We start from the raw sequence: 21,375 nt of genomic DNA, 5'->3' as shown, positions 1-21,375 counted from the left end.
GAACACCATAAAGCTGCGGGGGTTGCGACCAGGATAAATGGTGGTTTCTGAGCCTGGCCGCAAACTTGGCTATCTCAACTCAAAACTAATGTTAAGGTGGGATGGTCCCTTTAATGATTGTTTCGGTCTCCTTTTCTACAACCTGCCATCCCTCTTCTCTCTCAGACTCGAGCTCATCGACCACTGCTTTGATCGCTGCCAGAATGGCAGACACTGTGGCTGACAGGTTTTGTTGCACATTTCCATGATATTCAGGATGTGTTTGGCAGCTACAAGACCGTACACAGTTGATCCCGCTCGTAGAGAGTTACCAAGGCACGCTGCTTTGGAGTCACGCATCTCATCCAGACTTTGGATCACAACTCGCAGCTGGTAGAGGAGCGCCGTCACCGACTGTCCACGCACGGTCCACCGTGTTGGGCAGAGTGGCCGAAGCTTCAGACTCTGTCCCTCCATCTCAGTGTCTGCCAATTCTTTGAACCGCCGCCCTATGGTGTGTCGGCTACCGAAATTTACTCCAATCTCGTTGTACACTCCCAGTGAATTCCGCACCACCGTCGATGCATCACACATGAACTCTGTGACCAGAGGCCTCTTGCACCAAACTACCAAGCTAGGTAAAATCGAAAAACCGGTTTCAGAATAAGCTAATCTAACGGTGGTAAATTTGTTTGCAATAGCCCAATACATAATCCTACATGTGCTTGCTAAATTTTGCACGCAAATTGCTACATTTGAGACTTAGACTGGGTATACGATGCAAAATAACCCAAGCATTGGTGCAAGAGGATTCTGCTTTAGCCAACGGTTTAGCCTAGATGATGAACTTAACAAAAGAAGAGTTCAAAAGCTATCGATTGCTTTTCCATGCGTTTTTCTAGCTACTATAGTTCCTGAGATAAATGCATGTTTCCTGAAAAATATAATGACATTTGGCAAATTTTGACCTTTGATGACCTCCAGTGACCCCAATATTGTTCTAAGATGAAAAATGACTGAAATACTTTCAAACGTACGCATTGAGAGCTATCGACTGCTTTTTACCGCGTCTTTCTAGCCCTCTTAGTTTTTGAGTTGGAGGTGGGTGGTAACATATGCCCCCCCCCCCCCCCCCACTAGGGCGAATTTGGCTGGGACCGCCACTGGGGCGCGGGTTAATTAAATAACTTTAAAAAGAGTGACCATAAAGCCACAATTTTAGCGGGAAGTGTTGGCAAGAGCCTAAAGAAACCCCACACAGCCATTTGTGTTTACCTTTCGGCCAGCAATAACCCCCAGCAATCGATACCGTCGCGAAACTCACAAGCGAGCCGCCTTATAGTTGCATATAAGCGGTCACCAGTACTCCAAATTACGACTGATCGACGTGCAGAGCTTCGACAAGTGTGAATAGGTACGGGTTGCAGGATGTAGACATTCCGCTTAAGCTTTCAGTGACTAGGGGGCTGGTATACCGGTGAAAGTAGTGACTAGGGGGTTAGTTAACCCCCCATGATAAGGCCCTTGTTTAGGTCTAGTTTCTGCGAGGCTAGTGACCATCCCCACCTGGTAAAAACTGACACTAAGGGGTTTACCAGGGGTCGCGCGCTAGCTCTCGGTGCAGTGTGTGTCTGCCGCCGGGCCGTGTGTAGTTTGTGTTTGGTGTGCGGTGTTGTAGTTTGTGTTTGGTGTGCGGTGTTGTAGTTTGTGTTTGGTGTGCGGTGTTGTAGTTTGTGTTTGGTGTGCGGTGTTGTAGTTTGTGTTTGGTGTGCGGTGTTGTAGTTTGTGTTTGGTGTGCGGTGTTGTAGTTTGTGTTGGGTGTGCGGTGTTGTAGTTTGTGTTTGGTGTGCGGTGTTGTAGTTTGTGTTTTTGGCGCGACACAGGTGGAGTCTGGCGGCGCTCACGGTGCTCTACCTGTTGTTCGGGCTCCTGCTGTTTGTGCTCGTGCCAGCCGTGGCTTTCAGCTGGCTAGAGAACTGGAACTACCGTGAGGCCGTCTACTACGCCTTTGTCACCCTCTCCACCATCGGCTTCGGAGACTACACCGCAGGTCAGCGTTCGTCTACAGACTGGCCGCCAATGACTACACCTAGAATAATGGGTATATGAATAAACAGGGTGAGCATTTGGAACTGAAATAAAGACGAGATAACTGATAATTGAAAGTCAATTGTTGGACATTTGATGTGAAACTAAATAGGAATCTGATTCCTTCTTCCTACGCTCAGGGCAGGCGCTCGAAATGACCGGTCTTGTTCTTTTTTTTAAATAAATTTAGTCAACCCTTTGATTTGAAGGATTCACTAGGACAGCGCCCCCGCTAAGCTAAGCTTGTTGCGTTGACCCTGCCTTCTAACCTCCCATCGCGCAATTCCGCTTCTATGGAAGAATTTCGAGTCCAAGGTTTAACCCTCGCCCTAGCAGGGGGCAGGGGGGGTCGATGCGAACCTCCCCCTAAGGTTTTGAAAGATAGCGTAAAAACGGCGGCGCGCAGTGTCGCCAAATTTGGCACAGTCTATGGGGCAGCCTTTTTACATATTATCTAAAAATTTCAGGTCCTTGTGACCTTGCGTTAGGTCACTAGGTCAGAAAAACCGGTACAAGCCCAGCCAGGGTTCCCAAGTGGGGCCCACATGGGCCCCAAGTGGGCACCAAACTGGGACCCATCTGGGCTGCCCACCTTGGACCCAGATGGGAATGTCATGGGCGTCCAACTGGGTCCCATCTGGACACCCCAGACGGGCCCATGTACAGTCGTGTACAGGTTGATGGTCCGCTACTCTATCCATCGGGTTCCTATGGCTCAGCATTGGCAGCAGCCGCTTGGTACCGGTAGGCTGTGCCGCATGATCCAGAAGTTATGCGGCACAGTCTACCCACGCCGTTTGACATCGGCTCGGGTCGCCGGGTGGAGCACTTTGTAGACCAGCTGTTGCGTCAGACCAGCGCGGGGGAGGGGCTCGTCTCAGTGGTTGGCGTGGGCTGGCGAGTGGTGTGGGGCGTGTTGGTGGACCATGGGGGCTGGTCGGGTGTGCGTGGTCACTTCCTGGACCTGCATTGCACATTTTGCGTCGCTTAACCCTCGCCCTGGCAGGGCATTTTTCATAACACGGCCTGGCAGGGGGGTCGATGCGACCCCCCCTCGCGATTGGCTCCTATGGCACCTAGAAACACCAAATTTGGTAGGTAGGTGGGCCCCCTGGATTTCTCGCCCCTGTGCAAATTTGGTTGCTCTAGATCAATATTTAGTGGGGTTTTGGGGGGTATAAATGTAAAAATTTCGCTAAAAACAGGTCAAAAGTTTTTCGCTTATAACTTTTGATCTAATTAAGATAGAGCAAAAATAAAAGCACCAGTGAACTCAGCACGTCAAGGCGCGTCGAATGGTATACTTTTTAGCTTGCTTAAGTGTACTTTAAGTTTTTCTTAAACTTTAAGTAAACTTAAATTAATAAATTAAGTTTAAGTTAACCAAATTGCATCATATCGCATATCATTCGATTCGGCTGATCACCAGAAACACAATGATACCATTGTTTAACCCGCGCCCTGCTGGGGGGGGGGGGTGTTTGAACACCCCCCTTGTGGTTTTTCGCGAATATCTCAAAAACGGTGTATACATCAATTCTACACATGTTGTGAAAATTTCAGACCAAGGTCATTCAAGGTCAGGTCACCAGGTCACCTGAAGTGACGCGATTGCTAAGAGCAATAGCATGTACAAAATGTATATCTCAGAATTTTGATATCGATGACCTAAGGTCAGGTCAATTTTGCGACCTCCCCATTATAAGTCAATGGGAGAAAATTGAAATGCGCCTCTTTTGGACGAAAGACATTATAAACACTCCCAAACACTGAATTACAAGTGGTTTAGACACACTGAACATGAAAATGGTGTCCGTGACCCCTGTTTATGCCCTGAGGTCATCTTAGGTCACGAATGGTATCTAACAGTTTTTCGCAAATAACTTTTGATAGAGGCATGCTAGAGCGATGAAAACGCCTTAGATGTGTTCAGCTCGACGATACGGATCGACTGATATGCAACATGACCCTTTCCGGTCAAGTCATGACCTTGACCTAAGGTCAAATTTTCAAGTTGACCTTTCAAGGTCAAGTTATAGTTCATTCGATGCGTCTTGACGAGAGGAACACGATGCCGGTAAAAGTAAGCTCGTACAAGGCTTGGGTCAAAAGTTATTGCAGAAAAACTGTTCCCGAAAAAAATCGGCTATTTTTGCAGTTTTTGCCCCCTGTAGGCAAAACCGTTGACGTTAGGTCAAATCTGAGAACAATACACAGAAAGGGCGTTAATAGGGCTATCGAATGCGCTTTTCCGCGGCGCTGTAGCTCTATTGGTTCCCGAGTTATGCGTTGGCTTCTTGGAAATTTTCGACATTCGACCTGGAAATCTGCGAAATTTTGCCTTCAATGACCTCTGGTGACCTGACCTTTGACCTGACCAAAAAATTGACCGAAGTGATTTCCTCATTATTTTTGACGCTCTTTCGAACGCCGCCTTCCGCGTATCGCTACGTGGCCCAGGAGCCGAGTTAGAAGGGGGGTGTTCAAACACCCCCCCCCCCCCCCAGCAGGGCGTGGAAATCCAGGACCCCCAGCAGGGCGCGGGTTAAGCTCTAGCGTCATTACGTGCCAAGTTATTGGCACAAACGTCATTTGACCTCAGTTGACCTCATTTGACCTGACCCATGGATAAGTACACCAAACAAAGAAGCACCAAGTGACCTGCTGTTAAGTACTGTGGTTTCAAAGCACAAAAGTGATAGAACGAAGCGGATATCTCCAGTATTTTCCGAATTTAGTATTTTCCCATAGGCTTAACATTACGACGTAATGACCTCTAACTGACCTCAGGTCAGTGACCTAAAAAAAACCCGAACTATATGTTATACAACTCGGTGAACTTAGCACATCCTGAAAGTTTGAAGGAAATCAGTCCAAAACTGTAAGTTGGACAGGTGCAAAAAGAAAATTGAAATTTGACCATGACCTTGTACCGGTTTTTCTGACCTGGTGACCTGACCCAAGGTCACCCGGACCTGAAATTTTCAGGTCATATGTAAAAAGGTTGCCCCATAGGCTGTGCCAAATTTGGCGGCGCTGCGCGCCGCCGTTTTTACGCTATCTTCGAAAAACCTTAGGGGGGTCGCATCGACCGGGTGCCACTCTCTTCGTCTAGCATCATTTGGTCTAGTGCCTTTTGAGCTAGTGCAATTGGTCTAGTGCTTCAGCTGGTCTAGCGCCAGTTTGGCTAGTTTCGTTTGAGCTAGTGCCAAAGTGCCATTCATTTGAGCTAGTGCCTTTGGTCTAGTGCCGTAATTTCGTCTAGCTTTCAGCAGACTCATTTCCATGATGGAGGTGTATTTTCATGCTTGGCACAATAATTAGACTCACGAGGAAAAGATTTTGCGGTTATTTTTTTTTTACAGAACGTGTCGGGTCGCGGCCGGCCGGCCGCGGACCATTTTCAGAAGTGGCGGGCAGACCGTGCGTCGAGTACTTGCTTTCTCGCGCGGCGGTACTGGGGTTCACAATCATTGTTTAAAAGTTTGTCATTTGCCATGAACTTTAAATTATACACTGTACTTAACGCTCATTTGTCAATTATTACAAGTTCTTCAAAAATTTTCTTTGAAAGCAAATGATTTCATTTCACTCAAGAATTGTCTTGTCCACCACTACAACCGCCACCCAGCCGCCATCCATTGGAAGAGAACAGGCTCTGCGGCACAAAGTGTCGTTTTAAACTGGACTGGGAACCAATGCGTGATGACATTTCGAGCTAAATTTATGCTCATTGTGTACCTAGAAGCATTGGGAACAACGCTCTGACTGTACATTTTTAGATTTTTGCCTCTAAATGAAAATATTTACAATCAAGTACTTTGCGAGCGCAGTTTAGAAGCTCCCGTAATGTTAAAGTCCTATCTCCTACAAGTATGTAAATACTGCTCTAGGGAACCAACAGTTCGCATCGTACTAGCTTTGAATTATATCCATATCGTTCCCAGTACTTTGCTGAACACTGTGGTGAGTGTACATTTTTCGTTTTTTGCTTTACAAGCGTAAAATTCGTCTGGTTTTACACCACTTCATTCGCCTCCAGTAACGGCGGCGCGCGGACCGGCCGGCCAGCGCCCGCTGTAGTTCCAAACACTGCCCGATAGCTGGCAGGCGCAGAAGTGGTCCCAGCCGTCCCGGTACGACTTCACGAGGCAGCTTTCATTCCTTTTCTGTTTCGACTGAAGCGAGGTAAATTTGTTGTGTGATAGACGCAAATTACGGGTTATCGGCTGTAGCTATGGAAATTTTTAAGTCATCAAGGGGTGGGGACAAATTAAGCTTCGAAGGTTTTGTCTACCGAAAGAATACTTCAAATATTACCACTCAAAATTGGCGATGCGAAAACAAAGGATGTAAAGGATCTGTTTCAACATCATTACGATATCATACCGAAAGACAAGTTGTTACTAGGCAAATTCACAACCACCCCCCAGTTCCGGCAAGAGTTGAAGTTGTTTCGGCATTGGACAAAGCCATGGAACAGGCAGAAACGTCAAATTTGCGTCCAAGGAATAGCGGAAGGCACCATAGAGCGGGCGGAATTCCTTCGTGGCGTGGGCTATGCTATCACACTGAACGTTTAAATCCGAAACATCAAGATTTGGGCGGGTTGCCTTTAAGGTTTGAAGAAACTCTATATATGTTTGTTCCGGCAAAAGGGCATCTGAACTAAGTACACCAACATCCGAACATCTGAAATCTGAAGTGTGTTATACATTATCGAACGAACGAAATATATACGACAACGAGACCGAACTTTTTCATGGTAAACATGGCCGAGCATCTCAGGGAACTATATATTTCAAATAAATTTCGGGAACTAGCACAAATGAACTAGACCAAATATGACACTAGCTCAAATGAAGCTAGCTCAAGTGGCACTAGACCAAATAAAGCACTAGACCAAATGAACTAGCCCAAACGATACTAGACCAACTGACACTAGTCCAAGTGGAGGGGACTCGCATCGACCCCCCCCCCCCTGCCAGGGCGAGGGTTAAAAATGGCATTCCTGTTTTTGATAAGCACAATGCACGGAAGACCCAGCGAATATAATTTACTTTACTTTTGCATTGTGCAAAACGTGATTTGGCACGGTATCGAGGCAACCATAGCTCTTGTGCCTATGCATGATAGTTAGGCAATACGTTTATGAAAACGGTAGATTGATGCTGAATGTCAATTCGTATGCTAAATGTCGACACGTATTAAATGAATGAATGAATAAATCAATCAATCAATCAAACAATTAATCGACATGTATAAAACCGTATAAATGGCTCGCAACCACTAATAACAATCAAACCATCCTAACTCGGAAAAGCAGCCGGAGCCCTGATGAGGCTCGAACCGGGACTCCACGCTGTAAATTTTGCCAATGATCCATCATCATTCCACCAAGCAACACTGTAAACCAAATCTACAAGTTGGCTCCTTGTTACAAGTTTGGTTCCAATTCGCATACACTGTAAAAAAAAATTCACTAGCTAATTTTGAAATTAGGCATTTTTTTACGAGTGCCTCCCTTGCACCTCGTTACAACATATATAGACATTAGTAGTCAGAGCCATGCACGTTAACAATGCCCTTTGTGGAACAAATGCCTACGAGCGAGAACATGTTCAGGAACCTAATTTTGCGCAATGTTAATGAACTACGCACAGCCTCACAGTGTTACCCGCCGTTGGCTTGTTCTCGGCCAGTTTTTGGCGTGTCACTCAATTAGGTTATTTTGCTATTAGCTCAGCTGACGAGGCCCCGGCTGGCACCTACTAAACGGATAACCTTGCGTGCAACCCCGCTTGTTGTCACGAACGCCTGCAGCTGGTAAACGTGCTGGTAAGCTTGCGTGGTAAGCGGCTTCGGATGGCTATGAGGATGTGCCTCATAGCTATCCTCGTCGCATGTTACAACCTAGGAGTCTGTGGCTGCTTTCAGAAGGAGTCCCCCCCCCCCGCATCCGGGAGCCGGCGTCCATTTTGTGTTGCGTCGCCATTACTGTGTGTGTCTGCCCAACTGCTCTTTGGCTTGATTGAAGGTGAGGCATCTTGTATCATTTGCTGTGTGCTCAACAAAAAGGTTTACCATTTGTAAACAAAAGTTATTATGTTGTTGAGCTTCTTAGAAGATGTATAGTATCGCATAATGCTGCCCGTCGTTGGCAGAAGTGCGCCGGTATCGTCTATCCAAGTCAGAATAGCTATATGTTTGGGACTTACGCTAGCTTGTGGCAGGAATATATCACTTTATTCAACTATAATTTAATCATTTTCCAGATTGGTATGCCTTATGAAAATAATAATGCTAATATTGTTTTTTCACCCATTACAGACTTCTCTGGTAAAGAATGGGGCCATGTACATATGTCCTGGCTGCCGCCGGTGCAGAGCTAATGAAAAATCACAAATGTTTGATTGTGGTTATTTAAGAAACCTGATTGCAAATTATTCAGTTAGTTGTTGTTGTTGTTGTTGTTGTTGTTGTTGTTGTTGCTGTTAAAGTTATAGTTATTGTCCTGGCGTTGTTATTGTTCTCGTTCTCGTTCTCGTGCCCGAATAAATGTGCTGCAGCGCTACTCAGTCTGTTTACTTGCGGGTGGCGGTCGAGAGTCGGGGGCACTGGGTTGACGGAATTCCGTCGACGGAATTCCGTCGACCAGTGCCCCCGACCCCGAAGGCCAGTAGTGGTACTAGTTAACTAGTGCCACTACTGGCCTTGAGCTAGTACCACTACTAGCCTTGGGGACTAGTACAATTACTGGGTATGGATTAGTAGGCAGTGGCTAGTTACCTTACCAGGCAGGGGCTATTATGACACCTAGTAGACGCACTACCCACGCTATTTACGTGCGTGTTGTCAAACTAGGTGGAGCACGGTGGTCGTATGCATACGAGGCACAGCCTTGTCGAACAAGCTTGTTACTCGGCAACTAGCCTAAAATTAGCCAAATTTACACGCTCCTGCAATGTTATTTTTGCGCTGAGAATTCCTCTACGAGGGGCTTGTAAGTTTTTTACAGTGTAGGCGTCACCTTGTCGATACCTTGTCGATTCACCAACCCCAAGCTTGTTGGCCAGCAAACTAACAGTTTGTCTACAAGTTTGGTTCCAATTTGCATAGGCGTCACCTTGTCGATACCTTGTCGATTCACCAACCCCAGGCTTGTTGGCCAACAAACTAACAGTTTGTCTACAAGTTTGGTTCCAATTCGCATAGGCGTCACCTTGTTGAGTACTAGTCTGGGCCTTGTGGACCTACCAACTTCTGGATAGGCATAGTCGTTTCCTTGTCGGCTCACCAACCCCTGGTTTGTTGATGAACTAGCCTTTGACTGGGCATCGCTAGCTTACAAATTGTCAACAAGTAAGTGTACTAACGCGCTCTGTTCGAACTTGTTCTTCCTTACAATCGCTTTGTTTGCGTTAATAACCTTCAGAACTTACGATTCGCGTTCGTTTTCAATTGCCACGATACTGATTCAGGAAATATTTTCTAACGGACAGGCTATTTTTTGGCTGGAAGTGGTGCACAAAACCATGACTGGCATCAGTTATTGCTCAAAGGCTTGCGCTGTCAAGAAACGAAATACTGATGGGTTATATAATCAATGAATGCATACACCACATCCATTCGGAAGTTTCTGGAATCATTAGTATTTATTACGGTCACGTAATTAATACTATTGACTGGAGACAATTCCGAGTGCATATTTTCGAATGGATGTGGTAAATGCATGAGGTATAGGTATACCCAGTAATACCTATCGTGCACCGTCAGCATATAAGTCTTTGAAGCAAGAACTGCTGCGTATGTGGCAGAACATGGTTTTGTGCACCGCATCAAGCCAGAAGTATAGCATGCCCGTATGACGAATATTTCCTGAACATTGACCATAACAATCATGGCAGTTGCACCATCACGCAGATAATTCGAATAACTCATGATCGCCAACCAGATTAGCTTTTACAGCCCATATATGTCCATCAGTTAAGTTAAAAACACAAAGAGTTGAATTAAAGGCAAATAAATGTATTTATATGTTAAAAAAACACCGACCGCAAAACATCTGCTCACATGTGCATGCACAGGTCTGGCCCACTTACATTGCGCGCGCAGGGGAAGGGAGGCGTCTCGACCGCGGGTATAGGCACGATTAGTGCGTCCCGCAGGCCAGAGGGGGCCTCACTCACAGCACGAACACCACAGTTCACAGATTTCACTTTTTACTGCACAAATGCTGGAACAGCCCTCGTCGCTGCTCCAGGCTGCACGGCGGCCGCGCGACAACTGCTGGTTCGAAACCGCCGCGCCGGGGCCCGCTAACGGCCGGCGGCGACCACTGATTGGTCCGCCAAGTCTGACGTCACCGGCGTAGCTGACCATGTGTATGCTGACCAGCTGACCATTACAAGTTAGGCGCCGGTTAAATAACCATGCGGCAACAAGTTTCCAAAACTGGTTAAGAAACAAACGTTGAAACAAATGTAGAGTTGGTCTGGATACTGAGAAGTTGGTGTGCATAGTAACTATTGACTCGTAATTGTCACCTGACAAGCAATGCACCAGACAACGGCTTGTTTAAAAAGTATCAGTTGGTAAACATACCAAGAGATGATTGGTTATATTACACAAGACTTGTCAATTTGGTTTACAGTGTAGAGTGACCGGCACCCGAACTCACAAAAACATTAATTGACTTTGCCGCCGACCTCCCGGCCCCGCCGCCCGCCCGGCCAGACTATGCCCCCGCCACAGCCACCATCCGGTGTAGCTCAGCGTAGGAGTGCTCGACTGTCAAACTGACCGGTAGCGAGGGGCACGGTTCGAAACGCTTCGGATGCTGGATGTTTGTTTCTCGGTGGGACGCTTTGCGTTTAGTCCACTTTTCAGAATGATCATTTGGTGATTGACCTGTTTTCTTTCTTTGCTGCAATTCATGAAGAGACCGTATGCACCCTTACCTGTCCTTCCGCACCCCACTTGGGAGATGGGTGAGTTGACCCCCCCCCCCCCATGGGTTTGTGAATATCTCTAAAACGAATTTTTGGAGGGGGGATACGATCGGTTCCATGCGACAAGTGACCACACACGCCCAGCCCCAGGTCCGCTCACTCCCTATCCATATCACCCCCTCCCCACACCACACTCCAGCCCGCCTCATCCACCGAGCCGAGCCATAACGAGCCTCAGCGCCCCGGGGCGCGACCTGTCAGCGAACCGGCGGGGACGCGGGCCGGCGCACAGTGGGGATTTTTCCGATCTAGCACGTATTTATTCGTAGAGGGCAAACCATAGGTAGAATTGTAGCCAGATTGTGCACATATATTGGCTGGTGTGTCCTGGTGAGAATTTTACCTGTAAATGTGCATAATCAACATAGTATAGGGGGTTCAATTGGACCCCCCGCTCAGCCATTTGGCCCCTGATCAAGCTAGAGCTTCGCGGAAAAGTCAAGCGTGCTGCCTATGACGAAATGAGGCCGAATATATCCAATTTCAAAGTCCAAGGTCATAAGCTGACTTTCCAAGTCAGTTTAATGACCCAACTAAAGTTGGGAAATCGAGACCTCTTGAAACTTCGCAAAGTTAGGGTGTTACGGGGTATTACGGGGTATTTTGGGGTGCTGATCACGAATTTCATGTTAGTTTTGATCACAGACGATGTCTTTATGCATTTAGGCCAGGTCGGGTCAGGTCAGGTAAGATCAACTCTGCCGGCCATCCATAGAAGTGTCACCTACTACTGATAGCTTCGTAGCATGGAACGAAGGCACCAGAACTACTTCGTAAATATTCAAATGGCTGCTAAAATCGAAATCAGCACCAAAAACTACCCTAGAAACAAGTAAAACTCGAAAAAGTGAACCAAGGTCATCAAAAGGTCAATGACCTTGACTTGACCTTCACGTGACCTTGCCACCCACCATTATGCATGGCACCAACATCATTTCACATATTTGAACGTTTAAAACCACAAAAAGACTGGAAACCGCGGATAATGTGAGCTGGCATACGCCGAATCGCGATTCCGGCCAAACATGGTCTCGAGAAATATGCCACAGGTCAAAGGTCAGTTGGGTCAGAGTCATGAAATTTTTAGGTTAGATGTAATATTGATGATCTCGAGGGCACCGAAAGTTTCGGCGCGATCGGCCGCTTTTTGCGCGAGTAATTTGCGGAAAACCATGGGGTTTTATCCGACCCCTTCCCCCTCCCCCTCCCCACAAGTGCGATGGTTAATAAGGTTACGGTATGTATAATTTACGCTTGTCATCCTATTCCTAATGAATGTGTCTCAGAAAATATGCATCATATAAATCACGAAGTAAAATTTTTCGCCTATGTCCGGAACATACCTATATCGTGCTGTTTGCCCTAGCGCTCCTCGAATGGGGTGTTAAGATACTCTAATGTGAATATTCCGTGTTCAGGCAAGTTTCGGCAGCCACACTAGGCGTTGTCTTGTGCAGGAGAAAGTGGCGAATTCGATAGGATATATTTCGGAGTGGAAAAGTGTGGAGAACATTGTTGATTTCCTACATTTATTTAGAATACCATTCCTTCAATATGGTGTCTGTAGGTTTTTTTTTTGTAAATGGCATTTTTGTGACCTTAGTAAGGTTGTGGCATACTTTCTGTTTGCCATTCCATTCCTAATAAAGGTGCCTTTCAGACGATATGCAACTTTATAACCTCGCAAGATCAAAACCAACAGGACAGGACAATGAAATGAAGCTATACTTTCGGGCCTTGCTGAGCCCATTGAGTAATCACGCATGAGTGTGAACTTTGGGCGCATTTTTCCTAGTTTTGCTGTAGACATACAGATAAAACAATGCCATATATGAAAAATTCAGACATTTCTTAGCCCCACTGACACAAAAAATAAACAAAAATCCAAAAAAGATTTTTTGAATTAATAGGCGCTAGATCGGAAAAATCCCCACTGTGCGGCGGTTGCGTGCGCCGCGGGGGCAGGGGCGCGTCCAGGCGTTGGGGACATCGAGGCGGCGCGAGCTGGCGCCGCCACGGCGACACTGGACCAGACCTGATTGGACACCTCAACATTCATGGTCGTTGAAACCCAAACTGCCGGATCTACGAGACGACTTTCATAGAGTTCACGGATTTGATATATTGTCACTGTTATTATATAACAGTGTTCGCTGACAGGTCGCGCCCCGGGGCGCTGAGGCTCGTTATGGCTCGGCTCGGTGGATGAGGCGGGCTGGAGTGTGGTGTGGGGAGGGGGTGATATGGGTAGGGAGTGAGCGGACCTGGGGCTGGGCGTGTGTGGTCACTTGTCGCATAGAACCGATCGTATCTCCCTCCAAAAAATTCGTTTTAGAGATATTCACAAAACCCGTGGGGGGGGGGGGGGGGCAACCATCCATCTCCCAAGTGGGGTGCGGAAGGACAGGTAAGGGTGCATACGGTCTCCTCATGAATTGCAGCAAAGAAAGAAAACAGGTCAGTCACCAGATGGTCTTTCTGAAAAGTGGATTTAACGCAAAGTGTCCCACTGAGAAATAAATATCCAGCACCCGAAGCGTTTCGAACCGGGCCCCTCACTACCGGTCAGTTTGACAGCCGACAAATTAACCTCACTCTCATTCTATCTAAAAGTAAATTCCGGATTCGAAATAAAACAAACTTTTTGAGAAGCTTTCGGCATTGCGCCATCATCAGCTCTGGAGTTTTATTTGCAAACGTTTTCTCAGCTTCTCAAACAAACACAGCGTCTCAAAAAGTTTGTTTCATTTCGAATCCGGAATTAACTTTTAGATAGAAAGAGAGTGAGGTTAATTTTCTTACTATCAGCTCAGTATTTGATTAGGAGCGCGTTTGGTATTTGTCACGTCTGACGCCGCCCGCGCGCCCTGTGCCACAGCCGGGCCCGGCCCCAGCGACACCGCCTGGAGCACCGTTTACAAGCTGCTGCTCATGCTCTGGATCCTGCTCGGGCTCGGCTACTGGGTGCTCGTGCTCGACTTCCTACAGAGGACGCTCAAGTCGAAGGAGGTGCTACAAGCGCTGCAGGGCACCTCTCGGCTGATGGGCCGCGAGGCGGCCGAGCTGCGCGCAGCGCTCACAGAGCTCGGCGTGCTGCGGCCGGACGCCGCCTTCGTCCCGCAGCACTCCAAGGCGGCGCTCAGCCTGGTGCTGGGCGTCAGCCGCAGCCTGGCGGGCACCGCGCCGCCGGCGCACACCACTGCCGGCCTGCCCGGCATCCACGCCATCGGAGACGGCCTGCTGTCGGCGCTGCTGTCGGCGCTGCCGGCCTCACCCTCCGACAGCCCTCAGGCGGCCAGTGGGGGCGCCGTCAACGAGGGCTGCCGGCCCGCAGACGGCTCGCAGCGGCAGCAGCCACCGGGCCCGCAGTGACAGCGGCGCGGCGCGGCACCGGGCCCGCAGTGACAGCGGCGCGGCACCGGGCCCGCAGTGACAGCCGCGCGGCACCGGGCCCGCAGTGACAGCGGCGCGGCACCGGGCCCGCAGTGACAGCGGCGCGGCGCGGCACCGCCCTGCTGCAGCCGGCTATATAGCCCTGCTGCAGCCCGAACAGGTGGCGTGCCGGCCGCCGGCAGTGGCACACACCGTGCCACAACTTTTTTAACCAAACACGTACACATCTGATAGAATGAATGTTACCATCGTGTTCTACGCCCAAAATTGCCCATAAAAAGCATGTATCACAGGCTGTGAATATCAGTTTTGATTTTCGGGGATATGTGCCTACCTGGTTGACCTGACCTTTCACCCTGACCTATGCTTGACTGACCCCTACATGGATCTGACACTCTTGTAGGCCTTATATGAATGATTGTGCACGGTTTTGACAGAGTTTATGACGAGAGGCGCATTGCGAGGTTCTGAAGTCCATGCTACTGAAAGCCCGATTTCAGGTGTTTGACCTGACCTTGACCCGACCTCTGACCCCAAAATTCAATCAATTTCAAAATATTCATCTGAAGCGTTTCGTCGCGTTCTTTCGTTTGTCGCCTCGTGCGTTTCGCTGCGCCTATTGGTTCTCGAATTATCGGCTGGGGGCGTTTAACGCCCCCCCCCCCCCTCAGCAAACGGCGTGTGGCGAAATACCCCAGCAACTGCCGGGCTAAGGGCGCACTTAATAAAAAATGGAACTTGTTTTAAATAAAGAATCATTGTGCTGAGTGCTAACATATTATATTTTCTAGAACACAATTGTTTGACGCCAGCAAATGTGTTCCTATATGTTCACTTACAGGGTATTCCAGAAGTTCGATCTCACCTTATATTTGCGAATAAAACAGAGCTAAGAAATGCTTAGTATTGCCATACAATGAGGGGTTAACGAGTTTCAAAAATATCTGCCGGGAAGAGGGTGTGGGCGTGGCTTTTACATACCCAAATACTATATCAAAGACCCTGATACGAAACAAACCAAAAAGTGGAGCCAGTGTTGGTGTGTACACCATTCCATGCAAAGAGTGCCCTGACACTGCTTATGTGGGAGAAACTGGACGAAATTTAGAAAAACGAACTTACGAACACCGAAGAGACATACGCGTGGGAAATGACAAAAGTGCCATTTTCTGTCATGTTAGAGACTACCAACATTCAATGGACTTCGACAGGGCCAAAATTGTTTTTCATTCTGATGACTACATTAAACGCCGTGTTGTAGAATCTGCTCTTATTAGTACGACTAGAAACATAAACATGTCACAGGGTCATTTTGCATTTCACAAGGTCATTTCCGGAATTATTAAAGCCAGGTTTTACAAGAGAAGCGCCATTTGAACGGTGTCATGTGTCTGCGTGCGAAGAAATCGATGTCATCGGTATAATGTCGCTTGATGTGTTGATCTGTGCAATGTGTGTAAACTTTGACAAGGGGTCGAGATGACCCGAAACTGTTGAACTTGGCAAAAAAGCAAACAAACGCCCGTTATGCTGTCATTTTTACACAAACATGCATATATATATATATATATATATATATATATATATATATATATATATATATATATATATATATATATATATACAGTGTAACATTGTATTGTGTGCGCGCTCGTGTAGTATGTTAAGCTTAACGGAGTACGGAACATTGTACATTGCTTCTCCGCAATGAGGATTCTACTCGCTAAGAACCTCGTTTTAACAAGTGTGAAAAACCAAAAATAACTGTCACAAAATGTCTCTTTGTTGGAAATCGTGTACCATGAAACATGTTTTACTTTATTTAACAACATTTGTGATCGCTCATGTCGTGCTAAACATAATTAAGCTTGAAAATGGTTTTGGAAAAGCCGAAACGTCGCTAGCTATTAATGAATACATGAACTTTGGGGATCTCATTTTTGACTTACCTCAGGATCAAAAACTTCTACTTCGACATATCGAACAAACACGCAAGAAGCTAACAAAAACAAGATATTCCCTGGCCTTAAACAAAACTTGTCTAAAAGAAAATGTTCTGCCAAAATACACTGATATATATATATATATATATATATATATATATATATATATATATATATATATATATATATATATATACCTTGACCTGACCTTGACCTGACCTCTGACCTACTTAAGCAAAAAAATTTGGGCTCTTAAGATCGCCTTGTTGAGAGCTTTCGATTGCCGTTTTCCCTGTCTTTCTACGACCATCGGTTCGGAAGTTAGACAGGGGGGGGCAGAATCTGCCCCCCCCCCCCCAGCAGGGCGCGTATGGCTGAATAGCCCAGCGGGGCGCGGGTTAAAGTGCCTGCCACTTCAAGTTAGACCTACCTATGTAATTATACCAACCGAATATTCCATACCATATTAAAAAGTTAACTTTAGGAACATCATGATAATTTTTGCAGTGTGAGGTGGGGCAGGGGACAGTGTGAGGAGGGTCGTCTAACAGTGTGGGGCGAGTTGTCTAATGTATAACAATGTGAGGCGGGCCGGGGGACTGTGTGAGGCGGGGCGGGAGACGGTGTGAGGCGGGGCGGGCAGTGCCGCCGGCGGCGTCCGCGGTCCACTGCAGTATTGATCGGGTCGGTCGGCTGTCGCGGTCGCACCGGATTGTCCGTCGGCGCGCCGTCAGTGTGCACGGCTCGGTGGCACTGGCGACTGTCGGCTTGACAGGCTGAGGCCGCGGCGGCTGGTCCGTGACCCGTGCGGTGTGCTGCAGCCAGCGGCCGGCAGCCGTCCGACATGGCCGGTGAGGGGCGGCGTCCCACCCTCTCGGCGCTGCTCAGCGGCCGGCCTAAGTCAGCAGCGCGGCCGACGCCGGCGCTCGTCATTACCGACGGAGCGCAGAGCTCGGCGTCGTGCCGAGACGGAGTGAGTCCAGCCTCCAACAGCAGCGCCGTCCCGGAGAGCGGCAGCCCGACGCAGGCCCGGCCGGAAGGTCCGCACAGCCGTCCGGCGCGCACCGGTGAGCGACGGAGAGACGACTCAGAGACGGACAGACGACTCAGAGACGGACAGACGACTCAGAGACGGACAGACGGCTCAGAGAGGGGCCAGAGACGGACAGACGGGCGAGAGACGGACACACCGCTGAGAGACGGGCCAGAGACGGACAGACGGCTGAGAGACGGACAGACGGCTGAGAGACGGACAGACGGCTGAGAGACGGACAGACGGCTGAGAGACGGACAGACGGGCGAGAGACGGACACACGGCTCAAAGACGGGCGAAGACGGTCATACCGCACAGATATTAAACTGGAGCTCATAAATGAGTAAAGCTCAATCTTCTGATATCATTCCAAATAGCTTGCTTGCGGTGCAAAACACTTAGGAACCAGTATAACGCCTTTTGGGGCGAGTAACGGAGCGAGCGAGAGGGTGAGCCTTGCACGTGCGAAATTTCGAGGGGGTACCTCCAACTAACTTGTGCTCGGCACCCTACTAACCGGTCTCTAGCGATGTGCCAAATATTACCACAATCGGCCCAGCCGTTCTCGAGATCTGGAAGCGGCACCCTGCACGTGCGCACGTGCAAAATGGGTCCCAACTGACTTGTGCACGGCACCCTACTAACTGGTCCCTAACCGTGTACCAAATTTGAGCGCCATCGGTCCAGCCGTTCTCGAGATCTGGAATCGACCCCTGCACGTGCGCACGTGCAGCAGCACCCCAACTCTGGCACATGGATATGCAGTGCCTAGTGGGTGCCTACCTACATGCCAACTTTCAGCGCAATTGGCCAAGTAGTTACCGAGATATTGCAACAATTACAAAACTGACACCTCTTCGTTTTGCACGTGGCACGTGCATAAGGGGTCACCCACATGCATCAGGAATAGTCCAATACTTGGTAGAAGGAATGACGCTACCCTACAAAAATTACCGCATGTAAATCGGTCAATTGGTTGCTGAGATATAAGCCTCGCAAAAGCGTCCGCACGGCCGGCCGGCCGGCCGCTCATACTCAGAAATTTCCGTTAAAGGGAGATTATGACCTTTTTCCACAAAATCTGAGTTAGGACCATTTTCTGACAAAACACAACAAGTTATAATGTAAATTAAAACCATTTTGCTCAATTCGGTACCTTGCCGCAAATATCTCAACTTGAAGTCACGTTAGCGGGGAGCGCTGAAAATGACCGTTGAATAAGTACTTACATCACTTTTTGGTACTTGCATGTAATTTTGTAAAATGAGCGTATTCTTCACATTTGATCTTCATCACATCTAGTTAGTTAATGGTCGTCTATAGTGCCTTCAAAAGATATTAATGGTTTGGGGGTGGTTTATGTCTAAATTTACGCAACTATTTTTCCTGTTCATCATCTGTGGCCATATGCTGCTATTTTAGTAGCAACGACTCAATTTTGAATCGGTCCCGCCGACTGCACAATAAAAGAAGATAGATACAACACTTTTGCGGCATCACTGAAAAACTTATGCAGTACTGTTATCAAAATTCTCATAACACCGTTCGACAAACCTGAAGTATTTTTGAAATAAATATGCTTGTATTTTTCGCTTCAGGCTCTAAGGCCAAAATAATGAATTTCGTAGTCGCAATCGCAAGATTTGGCTGCGTTTCTGGCGCATGCCGTTCATTTGTGGCGCAAAATAATACTTGGAAACAAAGAAGAGTAGGCACTATGTACCCCCGAATTAGAAGCTAATTAATTCTAAACCGAATTAACTCTAATTCAAATTAGAATCCTTACAACCAAGCAACGACAAGGCGATAACATAAACAAAAACCCAAGCGTCGCTGTTTGAAACAAAAGCGCCATATACTGCGACTTTTTTTATAGAGAAGGACAACGCATATCGGTGGGTGTTACAAGTACTGCAAGTACTGCTTCTTTTTTGCAAAAATAAAAACCTTTTTCACATACGAAAATGTGCTAGGAAATTTTCATATTTTATAGAAACTTCAGTAGAAATAGTATAGATGTCGAGTAATTTTTATTTAAGAAACAAGAAAGCTCATTATCTCCCTTTAAAGGAAATAGTTCACTTTCACGAAATTATTTTTTTTGCAATGGATTTATGATTTTTTATGTTCAAAATGATCAGCGAAGAAAATAAAACCTTTTTATAACAAAAGATTATTTTCTATATTTTGATATAGGAAGAACTTTTCAGTTTCTGTAAGGCACACGCGATCCAGTATGAAAAGAGCATGGGTCCCGAAAATTCTTCAGAAACTAGAGAAATTATCGCGGCCACCGGCATTTGGGCGATCTGCTCGTGCTTTTGTTACTGGAGCGCCTCTTTCCCCGAGATTGCGCCGGCCGCCTGCCATGGACGAAAAATACACGACTTTGAAATCCGGCTGATCGTGGGAAAATACCGCCAGAGGTCTCGGCTATATGCAGGAATTCACCGGGATGTATAGTATATACCACTGCCTCGATGTAGAGGCTATAGCCTGTAAGCTGGCTTTGGTGCAAACTGCAAACATGTCAAACATGGTATAGGGTGGATTGTCGATTGATGTAAGCGAATCAGACGTTCAATTGACAATTTCCGATTCTTATTCGATAATTACGGCCAATTATATTTTATTTTAGGAAGTGTTATTAGGAGCGGAGCAATACAATCTCATTTCTCCCCTGTCTCTTTACCTATCTCTCAAATCAAATAAGAATATCGCAGAGCTATCGGATGAGAGCAGCTGTTTGTTTCCGGTGTTTGGGAGAGATTAACCCTCGCACTTATTAGGGGGTCGGCTAGACCCACACATCGTTTTTCGAAAAAAAATGGGTAAAAAGTGTTCCATCGGGGTGAAACTTTAAGTAATTTCGTGATAATCAATTCTACACGTTTCCTGAAAATTTCATGACCCTGCCACTCGTAACCCTTGACCTGTAACCTGCTTGTCGAGACTATGTCAGGCCGGAATCGCGATTCGACGTATACCACATTATCTATGCATTTCCAGACTTTGTTGTGCCTTATAAACGTGCCAACACGTGAAATGATTGTAGTCTCATGCTTTATAAATTGGTGCCAAAGGGCACTCAAAGGTCAGGTCAAGGGCATTGACCTTAGATTACTTTTAGTCACTTTTTGGAGATGTCAATTTTGGAGATGATTTCCATGTCAATTTTGTCAAAATGTCAATTTTAAAGCAAAAAATTGTCAATTTGGGATTTTGTCGAATCTAGAGCCCATTTGAACATTTGAGAAGTACCTAATTTTGGTGCCAAATGCCAATGCAACATGTTACGAACTATGAAGCTGTCACTGGCAGTCAACACCTTTGACTAGCTGGCGTAACACTTACCGGTTGACCTGACCAGACCTGACTCGACCTATGCCAAATGCTAAAAATGCTAAGAAAGGACTCAGGTTCAGCGCAAAATTTTGTGCTAGGTAGCATTGAGGCTGGAGGTTTGTATTTTCTATTTGTTTAATCGTCTAGTAGGGCAATGTGAGGGGGCAACAAACTTATATAAAAACATGGGCCAGGCACTGCGGATCCAGAAAGGCGACGCTGCGGGAAGTGCATACACTCAAAGAAGTCTCTCCAAATTCCAAAAACTGATCGAATTTGTATTCCTTACGCGTTACTGTGCACTTTAAAGCAAACTTTTCGTAATAAAAGTTAAGTTTTCGTCTTATTCCTGAAACGAAAACGTAAATTTCCGTGGATTTCTGGCGCTGCCGGGTTATTTGTCCCAAAAGCCCCCTCCTCCTGGATCTGCCAGTGGGGTATTGGCCAGCTGTTTCACCAGTGATAGCAGCACGCTGCATAGCTACGTTTAGAACAGAGTTGCTGTCTCGTTGAATGCGTTTGATACATTTGTTTGATCGCACGGCCGTGAAGATGTTAGCATCAATATTTCATGACATCACAC

General features: G+C 47.1%; 2 protein-coding genes across 2 annotated transcripts in view; both read left to right on the top strand.

The window, feature by feature from the left end:
- The window catches only part of LOC122385563 (potassium channel subfamily K member 16-like), a 159,440-nt gene extending 144,989 nt beyond the window's left edge, over window positions 1-14,451 (top strand). Inside the window, exons 4-5 of the mRNA XM_043373914.1 lie at window positions 1,863-2,029; window positions 13,957-14,451. Of these exons, the coding sequence (XP_043229849.1) occupies window positions 1,863-2,029; window positions 13,957-14,450 (661 nt within the window). The 3' untranslated portion in view covers window position 14,451. The remainder of the gene's footprint in view (window positions 1-1,862; window positions 2,030-13,956) is intronic.
- Window positions 14,452-17,020: 2,569 nt separating this feature from the next.
- Window positions 17,021-21,375, top strand: part of LOC122385559 (putative thiamine transporter SLC35F3) — a 183,724-nt gene continuing 179,369 nt past the window's right edge. The window contains exon 1 of the mRNA XM_043373907.1: window positions 17,021-17,481. Within this exon, the coding sequence (XP_043229842.1) occupies window positions 17,259-17,481 (223 nt within the window). The 5' untranslated portion in view covers window positions 17,021-17,258. The remainder of the gene's footprint in view (window positions 17,482-21,375) is intronic.

Source organism: Amphibalanus amphitrite, unplaced genomic scaffold (genome assembly GCF_019059575.1).
Source record: "Amphibalanus amphitrite isolate SeventyFive unplaced genomic scaffold, NRLGWU_Aamphi_draft 000223F_arrow, whole genome shotgun sequence".
In the NCBI taxonomy this organism is placed as follows: Eukaryota; Metazoa; Arthropoda; class Thecostraca; order Balanomorpha; family Balanidae; genus Amphibalanus; species Amphibalanus amphitrite.
The sequence above is the reverse complement of the archived record's forward strand: the minus strand, read 5'-3'. Positions and strand labels throughout refer to the sequence as shown.